The sequence below is a fragment of the Plasmodium knowlesi genome (assembly GCF_000006355.2).
Source record: "Plasmodium knowlesi strain H genome assembly, chromosome: 1".
Taxonomy (NCBI): Eukaryota; Apicomplexa; class Aconoidasida; order Haemosporida; family Plasmodiidae; genus Plasmodium; species Plasmodium knowlesi.
In genome coordinates, this window is record NC_011902.2 from 868,825 (window position 1) to 880,832 (window position 12,008).

Consider the following 12,008-nt stretch of genomic DNA (forward strand, 5'->3'; position numbering starts at 1 on the left):
GTTGGTTGTATGTTGGTTATGTTAGTATGTTGGTTTGTGTTAGTATGTTGGTTATGTTAGTATGTTGGTTTGTGTTAGTATGTTGGTTATGTTAGTATTTTGGTTGTATGTTGGTTGTATGTTGGTTGTATGTTGGTTGTATGTTGATTGTGTCAGTATGTTGGTTATGTTAGTATGTTGGTTATGTTAGTATGTTGGTTTGTGTTAGTATGTTGGTTTGTGTTAGTATGTTGGTTATGTTAGTATGTTGGTTTGTGTTAGTATGTTGGTTGTGTCAGTATGTTGGTTGTGTTGGTTGTGTTGGTTGTATGTTGGTTGTGTTAGTATGTTGGTTTGTGTTAGTATGTTGGTTATGTTAGTATGTTGGTTTGTGTTAGTATGTTGGTTGTGTCAGTATGTTGGTTGTGTTGGTTGTGTTGGTTGTGTTGGTTGTGTTGGTTATGTTGGTCATGTTAGTATGTTGGTTATGTTAGTATGTTGGTTATGTTAGTATGTTGGTTGTATGTTGGTTATGTTGGTCATGTTAGTATGTTGGTTGTATGTTGGTTATGTTAGTATGTTGGTTATGTTAGTATGTTGGTTATGTTGGTCATGTTAGTATGTTGGTTGTGTTAGCATGTCGGTTATGTTAGTAGATTGGTTGTGTTGTGGTTGTGTTGTGGTTGTATGTTGGTTATGTTAGTATGTTGGTTATGTTAGTAGGTTGGTTATGTTAGTATGTTGGTTATGTTAGTATGTTAGTTATGTCAGTATGTTGGTTATGTTGGTATGTTGGTTGTATGTTAGTATGTTGGTTGTGTTAGTACGTTGGTTATGTTAGTATGTTGGTTGTGTTAGTATGTTGGTTATATTAGTGGGTTGGTTGTGTTAGTATGTTGTGGTTGTGTTGGTTGTATGTTGGTTCTGTTGTGTTAGTATGTTGGTTATGTTAGTATGTTGATTATGTCAGTATGTTGGTTATGTTAGTATGTTGTGTTGTGTTAGTATGTTGGTTGTGTTGTTGTATGTTGGTTGTGTTAGTATGTCGGTTCGTGGTAGTATGTTGTGTTGTGTTAGTATGTTTGTTGGTGGTAGGTCATGTAGTATCCCGTCCCTGTCAGCGAGGAGATTTTCCTTTCCCCCCCTAAAATAGCTAAAGCTAACCCCGGAACCTTATTCCTATACCCCTAAAACCTTACTCCCAAACCCTTAAAACCTCACTCTTATACCCTCAAACTTTATTCTAGCACCCCTACAACCTTATTCTAATACCCCTACAACCTTATTCTAATACCCCTACAACCTTATTCTAAAACCCCTACAACCTTATTCTAATACCCCTACAACCTTATTCTAATACCCCTATAACCTTATTCCAGCAACCCTACCAACTCATTCTGAACCCGAAATCTGAATTCTGACACCCCTCCAACCTTACTTCTGACACCCCTCCAACCTTACTTCTGACACCCCTCCAACCTTACTTCTGACACCCCTCCAACCTTACTTCTGACACCCCTCCAACCTTACTTCTGACACCCCTCCAACCTTACTTCTGACACCCCTCCAACCTTACTTCTGACACCCCTCCAACCTTACTTCTGACACCCCTCCAACCTTACTTCTGACACCCCTAGCACCTTATTCCAACACCCGGAATCTGACTGATGGCACCCCTACAACGTAATTCAAACACCCCAACAACATCATTCCAACACCTCTACAACATCATTCCAACACCACAACAACATCATTCCAACACCACAACAACATCATTCCAGCACCCAAACAACATCATTCCAACACCACAACAACATTATTCCAACACCACAACAACATCATACCAACACCCCAACAACATCATTCCAACACCCCAAGCAACATCATTCCAACACCCCAAACAACATCATTCCAACACCCCAACAACATCATTCCAACACCCCAACAACATCATTCCAACACCCCAACGACATCATTCCAACACCCCAACAACATCATTCCAACACCAAAACAACATCATTCCAACACCAAAACAACATCATTCCAACACCAAAACAACATCATTCCAACGCCCCTACAACACCCCTACAACACCCCAAACAACATCATTCCAACACCAAAACAACATCATTCCAACATCAGAACAACATCATTCCAACACCCCAACAACCTTATTCTAACACCTCAACAACATCATTCCAACACCCCAACAACATCATTCCAACACCACAACAACGTTCATTCCAACACCACAACAACATCATTCCAACACCCCCGAACAACATCATTACAACACCACAACAACATCATTCCAACCCCCCCAACAACATCATTCCAACACACCAACAACATCATTCCAACACCCCAAACAACATCATTCCAACACCCCAAACAACATCATTCCAACACCCCAAACAACCTTCACTCCAACACCCCAAACAACCTTCACTCCAACACCCCAACAACATCATTCCAACATCCCAAACAACATCATTCCAACACCCCAAACAACATCATTCCAACACCCCAACAACATCATTCCAACATCCCAAACAACATCATTCTAACACCCCAACAACATCATTCCAACACCACAACAACATCATTCTAACACCCCAACAACATCATTCCAACACCCCAAACAACATCATTCCAGCACCAATACAACCTTCTTCCAACACCCCTACAACTTCCTTCCTAAACGCGGAATCTGAATTTCCTTTCTCTATTTTGTTTTTTTATTTCACTTTCTTCTTTTTCATCAAATTTTCATTATACATATATATATATACATATATACATATGTATGCGTATATACATATATATAAATATACATATACACATATACATATACATATATACACATATATATACCTATATATATATACATATGTACGACTATATATGTGTACATTTATGTATGGACATATATATGTATATATACATATACATATACATATACATATACATATGTACATATATGTTTTTATATGTGTATATATGCAGTTGTCTATTGTCCCTTACCCACTTCACATCGGCGCTTTGTCCACTATTTTGGCTGATATTTTTGTTTTGTGCTGATTTCCATTTCTTTGCAGCACATTGGAGTTGAGTACAGAAAGAGTTGGACATGTTAGTGATAGTGGATAAGGTATCCTTCACTTGGGAGATGGATTTGTCCTTGGTCAATGGATTCGAGGAGTCTTTCCTCTCCCCCCCCTAAAGTAACTAAAGCTAACCCCTGAACCTTATTCCTAAACCCTGAAACCTTACTCCTAAACCTTAAAACCTTTACTCCTATACCCTAAAACCTTATTCCAATACCCTGAAAACTTACTCCTATACCCTAAAACCTTACTCCTATACCCTAAAACCTTACTCCTATACCCTAAAACCTTACTCCTATACCCTAAAACCTTACTCCTATACCCTGAAAACTTACTCCTATACCCCTAAAAACCTTTCATCTAACACCCCGACAACCTTATTCTGACACCAGTAGAACTTTATTCCAGCACCCCAACAACCTTAATCTAACACCCCTACAACCTTATTCCAACACCTCAACAACGTTATTCCAGCACCCATACAACTTTATTCTAACACCTCAACAACCCTCTACCTACACCCTTAGGCCCGTACTCCTAAAGGCGGAATCTGAATTTTCTTTCTCTATTTTGTTTTTACTTCACCTTCTTTCTTTCCATCAACTTCCATTATACATATATACATATATACATATATAAATATACATATGTACATATATATACATATATATGTATGTATATGTATATGCATTTGTCCATCCTTACCCATGATGGTGTTCCAGTTTTGCCTTTGGCCGAGTTCCATTTCCTTGCTGCGCATTGGAGTTCAGAACAGAAGGTGCCCATTTTATTGATTTCGGATAATGTCTCCTTCACTTGGGAGATGGATTTGGATTTGTCGTCGTCCTTAAGGAATTTGTTTAATTCAGTTTTGACATTTTCTCTGTCGTTGTTGTTAAGAGGGCAGCTTCCATCTTGGGGTGATGTTTTAATCAAAGTGTTGGAAACACTTAGTTTGCAAGTACTAAAGTCAGAGTTTTTTACCCTATCACAAACAAAACAATCCTTAGTGTTAGCACCACCACCACTACCAGAGGTCGGACACGAAGAATTATTATTTTCTTTATTCCATTTATTGAACATTTCTTTTATTTTAGATTCATCAATGGGACAATTTGTTTTAGTCAGTTCGATTATTTTATCAGCGTACATGTTAAGAGCAATACAACCAACTGCTTGTTGAAGCAGTTGGTCATTAGGAATACCACCACTATCATTTGGAATCTCCTTAATGTGTTGTAATCCTGCTGCGATGTGATTACAAGCTTTTCTTTCGACACTCTCAGGATTATTATCCCCAAATGCTTCGCATACAGCATTAGTTTCCTTTCCTGCGGACTCGATTTTCCCGAACATCGAATTCAGTTCGGGCTTGATGCCTTCCTTCTCCCAAAAGTCACACTGTAAAGAAAAAAAAAGAAGAGGTTATATATATATAGTTAGTAGGTTGTGTAGTGTCCGGTTGGTGTCGTATCCGGTTGGTGTAGTATGCGGTCTCTGTCTGCGAGGAGTTTTTCTTTTCCCCCCCTAAAGTAGCTAAGGCTAAACCCGAAACATTATTCCAATACCCCTAAAACCTCTCTCTTATAACCTCAAACATTATTCTAACACCCATACAACCTTATTCCCATATCGTACAACCTTATTCCTGTATCGTACAACCTTATTCCTATATCGTACAACCTTATTCCTATATCGTACAACCTAATTCTAACACCCCAGAAAACTTCTTCCTATACCCTCAACCTCATTCCAATACCCCCATAACCTTATTCCAACACCCCTGCAACCTTCATCTTATACCCCTGAAACCTTCATCTTATACCCCTGAAACCTTCATCTTATACCCCCACAACCTTATTCTAATTCCCCTACAACATTATTCTAACATCATTACAACCTTCTTCCAACACCCATAATACCTTATGTCTATACCCCTACAAACATATTTTAACACCCCTATAGCCTTATTCCAACACCCCAACAACCTTTATTCTAACACTCTCACAACCTTATTCCAACACCCATGATGCCTTATATCTGTGCACCTACAACCGTCCTCCTGAACCAGGAATCTAACTTCTAACACCCTGAAAACTTTATTCTAATACCTCACAACCTTATTCTGACACCCCTACAACGTTATTCTAACACCCTTACAACCTTACTCCTGAACCCCGAATCTGAATTTTTCTTCTCCCCTTTTTTTCCCCTTTTTTTCCCCTTTTTTTCCCCTTTTTTTTCTTTTAATTCCTTCCTACCCCCTAAGTGTTGTATTGGTTGTAGTAATACTTACCCAATTCTTTGTTGGAGTAGTAATTCCGTTCGACGTCGTTGAGTTGTTTTTGAACCACTTAGCTGCGGCACATTGGAGTTTCTCACATAAAGACTCTGTTTTGTTTATGTTCTCCTTGGTGTGAGTTACGGTTTCGGTAATTTTGTCCTGAACTTCATTTAACTTATTTTCTACCTCCTTCGAGGTACCATTTGTGGTAATTTTGCAAGTGTTCAGGATGCCTTCATCCCATTGGCAAGGGACACAGGGTCCCGTGCGACTGGAAGCAACACCATTGCAACTGCCTGCATTCTTGAAAGCTTTTTCTATTCCTGCTTCTATTTCACACTTCGCCTCGCCTTTCATTTTCTTCGCATAGGCGTGAAGTAAAAAACAACCCATCGCTCGTTTCAACGATGGGTCCTTATCCAGGATTTTGTCGGTATTGATTTTAGTCGCTCCAGTCGATGTAAGTTCCTTTAGTTTTTTGAAACCTGCTGTAAGATATTGGCATGCCTTTTTTTCAGGGTTGGTGGGTTTTCTGCCACCATTATCATCCATATTATCACATTCCGTGCCTCCACTTCCATTATTCGTCATGGCGTTGGACAGATCTTTCCACAGTAGTTCCACATCGCCACCTTCGGCCCAGAAGTTTTGCTGCAAGTGGAATGAATATATATATGCATATGTATACATACGTACATACAGATATATATGTATACATAAATACGTCCATATGTAGTATATGCGTATATACCCATAGACCTTTTTTCCTCCCTTACCGTTGTGGGATTCGATGGTTTTCCGTTTGTGGAATTTAAGTGGGATGCTATACATTCCATGTGCTCACATAAAACCTTCATTTTATTTATCCCGTCTATGATGGAGTTAGTGTCTGGGTCAGTGCCTTCGACCATTTCTTTCACTTTGTCCTTTGCAGTCTTCGTTGGGGTTGTACTGCTGTTTATGTTAATTTGGCATTTGTCATAGTCGCTTTCTTGCCATTGGCACGGGACACAAGGTCCCCTGCCTTTGGCACTACCATTGCAATTAGTAGTATCACTACTGAGTTTCTTTCCCAGTTCGAATGCTTTGCTTATTCCCTTTTCAATATCACAAATTGCCTTTCCTTTCATATATTTTGCATAAGCGTGAAGTAAAAAACAGCCCATCGTTTGTCTTAACGATGGGTTGTCTAAAACTGAGGACGACGACGCCGGCGGCGCCGTCGCATCGTACAATTGATCCAAGCCGGCATGCAAAAAATTGCATGCCGCCCTGTCAGACGGATTGTCCAATGTATTACATTCTGTCTGCCCATTTCTGCCATTCTGATGCATCATTGCTGTGGACAGTTCTGTCCACAGTTTGCCAACTTCACCATTCTTCTCCCAAAATGTTTGCTGCAGAGTGAAATGAATATATATATATATATATATATATATACGCATATGCATAAATGCATATGCATATATACATATACATCTATACATGTATATGTATATACATATACATACGTATATGTATATGTATAAGTGTACATTCTTTTTCTTTTTTTTTTTTTTTTCCATCCTCTTTTCTGCCATCCGGTTAGTATGTAGTATCCGGTCTCTGTCGGCGAGGAGTCTTTCCTCTCCCCCCCTAAAGCAGCTAAAGCTAACCCCTGAACCTTATTCCTAAACCCTGAAACCATTACTCCTAAACCCCTGAAACCTTACTCTTATACCCTAGAACCCTTAATCTTATACCCTGAAACCGTATTCCAATACCCTGAAACCTTATTCCAATACCCCGACCACCTTATTCCAATATCCTTACTACCTTATTCTAACACCCTTACTACTTTATTCTAACACCCCTACAACCATATTCCTATAACCTGAAACCTTATTCTAATACCCTTACCACCTTATTCTAACACCCTTACCACCTTATTCTAACACCCCTACAACCTTATTCTAACACCCTTACCACTTTATTCTAACACCCTTAACACCTTATTCCAATAACCCTACCAACCTTATTCTAAGACCCCTAAGAACCTTATTCTAACACCCTTACAACCTTATTCTAACGCTCTTACCACCTTATTCTAATACCCTTACCACCTTATTCTAATACCCCTACAACCTTCATCTTATACCCGTACAACCTTCCTCCTAAACACTAAAACCTTACTCTTATACCCTGAAACCATACTCCTAAACTCTGGAACCTTATTATCGTACCCTGAAACCTTACTCCTATACCCTGGAAACTTACTCCTAAACCCTGGAACCTTACTCCTAAACCCGGAACCCTACTCCTAAATCCGGAATCTGGTTTCTGGCACCCCTACAACCTTTATTTTAACACCCCAACAACCTTATTCTAACACTCCTACAACCTTATTCTGACACCCCTAAGACCCTATTCTGACACCCCTAAGACCCTATTCTAACATCGTTATCACCTTGTTCTAACACCTTTACCACCTTATTCTGACACCCCTACAACCTTTATTCTAACACCCTTACCACCTTATTCTAACACCCTTACCACCTTATTCTAACACCTTTACCACCTTATTCCAACATCACTGCAACCTTATTCTAACACCCTTACCACCTTATTCTAACACCCTTACAACCTTTATTCTAACACCCTTACAACTTTATTCTAAGACCCCTACAACTATATTCTAATACCCTCAACCACCTTATTCTAACACCCAAACAACTATATTCTAATACCCTCAACCACCTTATTCTAACACCCAAACAACTATATACTAATACACAAGCAACCGTATTCTAACATCCTTACAACCTTATTCTGACACCCCTAAGACCCTATTCTGACACCCCCAAGACCCTATTCTGACACCCCTACAACCTTACTCCTAAACCCGGAATCTCAATTCTAACACTCCTACAACCTTATTCCTAAATCCGGAATCTAAGTTCTTACACCCCTACATCCTTACTCCGTACCCTACAACCTTATCCTCACACCCCTAAAACCTTACTCGTAAACCACTAAAACCCTATTCTAATACCCGTACAACCGCACTCCTATACCCTGAAACCTTATTCTAATACCCTTACCACCTTATTCGGACACCCCTACAACCTTACGTCTAACACCCCTGCAACCTTACGTCTAACACCCCTACAACCTTATTCTAATACCCCTACAACGTTATTCTAACAACTTTACCACCCTATTCTGACACCCCCACCACCTTATTCTAACACCCTTACAACCTTATTTGTATACCCCTAAGACCCTATTCTGACACCCCTACAACCTTATTCTAATACCCCTAAGACTTTATTCTAACACCCCTACAACCTGCTTCCAACACCCCTAAGATGTTATTCCTACAACCCTAAGACGTTATTCCAACACCATTACCACCTTATTCTGACACCCTTACCACCTTATTCTAATACCCCCACAACCTTATTCTAATACCCTTACCACTTTATTCTAACACCCTTACCACCTTATTCTAACACCCGTACCACCTTATTCTAATACCCCTAAGACCCTATTCTGACACCATTACCATCTTATTCTAATACCCATACCACCTTATTATGACACCCCTACCACCTTATTCTGACACCCATGCAACCTTATTCTAACACCTTTAGCAACTTATTCTGACACCCCTGAGACCCTATTCTGGCACCCTTACCATCTTATTCTAATACCCTTACCATCATATTCTAATACCCCAACAACCTTCCTCCTATACCCTGAAAACATTATTTTAATACCCTACAACGTTATTCTAATACCCCTACATCCATTACTCTAACATCCCTACAACCTTATTCTAACACCCCTACCATCTTATTCTAATACCTGTACCACCTTATTCTGACACCCGAACAACATCATTCCAACACCCATATTACCCTATTCTAACACCCTTACAACCTTATTCTGACACCCCTAAGACCCTATTCTGACACCCCCAAGACCCTATTCTGACACCCCTAAGACCCTATTCTGACACCCTTACCACCTTATTCAAACAACCTTACCACCTTATTCTAACACCCTTACCACCTTATTCTGACACCCGAACAACCTTATTCTAATACCCCTAAGCCCCTTTTCTGACACCCCTAAGACCCTATTCTGACACCCCCAAGACCCTATTCTGACACCCCTAAGACCCTATTCTGACACCCCTAAGACCCTATTCTAACACCCCTAAGACCCTATTCTGACACCCTTACCACCTTATTCTAACACCCTTACAACCTTATTCTAACACCCTTATCACCTTATTCTAGCACCCCTAAGACCCTATTCTGACACCCCTAAGACCCTATTCTGACACCCCTAAAACCTTATTCTAACACCCTTAACACCCTATTCTGACACCCCTAGGACCCTATTCAGACACCCCTAAGACCCTATTCTGACACCATTACCACCTTATTCTAACACCAATACAACCTTATTCTGACACCCCTAAGACCCTATTCTGACACCCCTAAGACCCTATTCTGACACCCCTAAGACCCTATTCTGACACCACTAAGACCCTATTCTGACACCCCTAAGACCCTATTCTGACACCATTACCACCTTATTCTAACACCCTAACAACCTTATTCTAACACCCTTATCACCTTATTCTAGCACCCCTAAGACCCTATTCTGACACCCCTAAGACCCTATTCTGACACCCCTAAGACCCTATTCTGACACCCCTAAGAGCCTATTTTGACACCCCTAAGACCCTATTTTGACACCCCTAAGACCCTATTCTAACACCCCAACAACATTATTCCGACACCCCAACAACCTTATACCTATACCCTTACCACCTTATTCTAACAACCTTACCACCTTATTCTGACACCCTTACCACCTTATTCTAACACCCTTACCACCTTATTGTGACACCCCTAAGACCCTATTCTGACACCCCTAAGACCCTATTCTGACACCCCTAAGACCCTATTCTAACACCCCTAAGACCCTATTCTGACACCCCAACAACCATATTCGGACACCCCTACAACCTTATTCTAACACCCATACAACCTTATTCCGACACCCCTACCACCTTATTCTAATACGCCCACAACCTTATTCTAATACCCCTAAAAATTTATTCTAATACCCCTAAAACCTTATTCTAACATCCAGAATCTGAATATATTTTTTTTTTTTTTCTTTTTTTGTTTTTATTCTTTTTTTCGTTTTATTCCTCTTCCTTTCCTCCTTATTCCTTCATTTTGTACTTACCGCATTGTTCTTGTTGGGTTGTTGTGTTTTAAGTGCTTCTACTTTTGCTGATAAACACTGTAATCTTTTGCACAAAGAGGGACCGGCATTCCCTTCTGTTGTAGTTATTGGGGTGAGGGTGCTATTGACCTTGGTTCCGTGGTCCCCATGTTTAAGCAATTCATCCAGTTTGTCCTGTACTCTGTGACTTTTGTTTTTGCCGAACGTGCAATCATTAATTTGTTCATAGTCATCCAGTTTGCACTGAATGCAAGGTTCCTTTGTGCAATTTATTTTAATGTTGTCCCACGCTTGCGTTGCGGCCTTAATCCCTTCGCTTATGTCGCAAATGGGGCTCTGTTCTTTCATTCTCTGTACGACAGCTTTTAACGCTAAACAGTAACCGAGTTGCCTGTACTCTTGATTATCATAGGGATTTTGATCGTTATTCCTGTCATATGTATCCTGAATTTTCGATATATACTGTAAACCGCCTGCAACGAGCTTGCAGGCGGTCTTGTTAGCGACGCCATGGGCATCATTGCCCCAAGTGCTGTTGGTACAGTGGTGAGAAACATCATTCTGATTTTTACTCATGCCATCTAGGACTCCTGTCAGAAGCCATGGAGCATCTTTGAACATTTGCCCCTACAAATGGAACGGAGTAGTAGAATATATATATATATATATATATATATATATATGCATATGCATTGCGCATATGCATGTATGCGCATCGCACACGGTGCATTTATAATAGAACAGAAATATCACTTACGGGGTCCTCTTTCCCTCTATTTTTGGCCCATTTCGCTGTTACACAATTTACGTAAGCGCATTTGTCACCATCTTTGTCTTCACACGGTTTACCTATATTAAGTTATTTTTTTTTTTTTTTGAGGAGGGGAGGGAGAAAGGAAAAGGAAAAATGTAATAAAAAATGAATGGTGATGTGTTGTGTTGGTTATTTTAGTAGGTTGGTTGTGTTAGTATGTTGGTTCTGTGTTAGTATGTTGATTATGTCAGTATGTTGGTTCTGTGTTAGTATGTTGGTTCTGTGTTAGTATGTTGGTTACGTTAGTACGTTGGTTCTGTGTTAGTATGTTGTGTTGCGTTAGTATGTTAGTTGTGTCAGTATGTTGGTTATGTTAGTATGTTGGTTCTGTGTTAGTATGTTGGTTATGTTAGTATGTTGGTTATGTTAGTATGTTGGTTATGTTAGTATGTTGGTTGTGTTGTGGTTGTGTCAGTATGTTGGTTGTATGTTGGTTGTGTTAGTATGTTGGTTATGTTAGTATGTTGGTTCTGTGTTAGTATGTTGGTTATGTTAGTATGTTGGTTATGTCAGTATGTTGGTTGTGTTAGTATGTTTGGTTATGTTAGTATATTGGTTATGTTAGTATGTTGGTTGT

The 12,008-nt window shown here is 39.8% G+C and overlaps 1 protein-coding gene across 1 annotated transcript in view; it reads right to left on the bottom strand.

Moving 5' to 3' along the window:
- Nucleotides 1-11,467, bottom strand: part of PKNH_0118600 (SICAvar, type I (fragment)) — a gene marked incomplete at both ends in the record, with an annotated part of 14,175 nt that extends 2,708 nt beyond the window's left edge. Inside the window, 5 exons of the mRNA XM_039113771.1 lie at nt 3,792-4,487; nt 5,383-6,021; nt 6,147-6,767; nt 10,618-11,244; nt 11,375-11,467. Of these exons, the coding sequence (XP_038969390.1) occupies nt 3,792-4,487; nt 5,383-6,021; nt 6,147-6,767; nt 10,618-11,244; nt 11,375-11,467 (2,676 nt within the window). The remainder of the gene's footprint in view (nt 1-3,791; nt 4,488-5,382; nt 6,022-6,146; nt 6,768-10,617; nt 11,245-11,374) is intronic.
- Between the last annotated feature and the right edge of the window lie 541 nt (nt 11,468-12,008).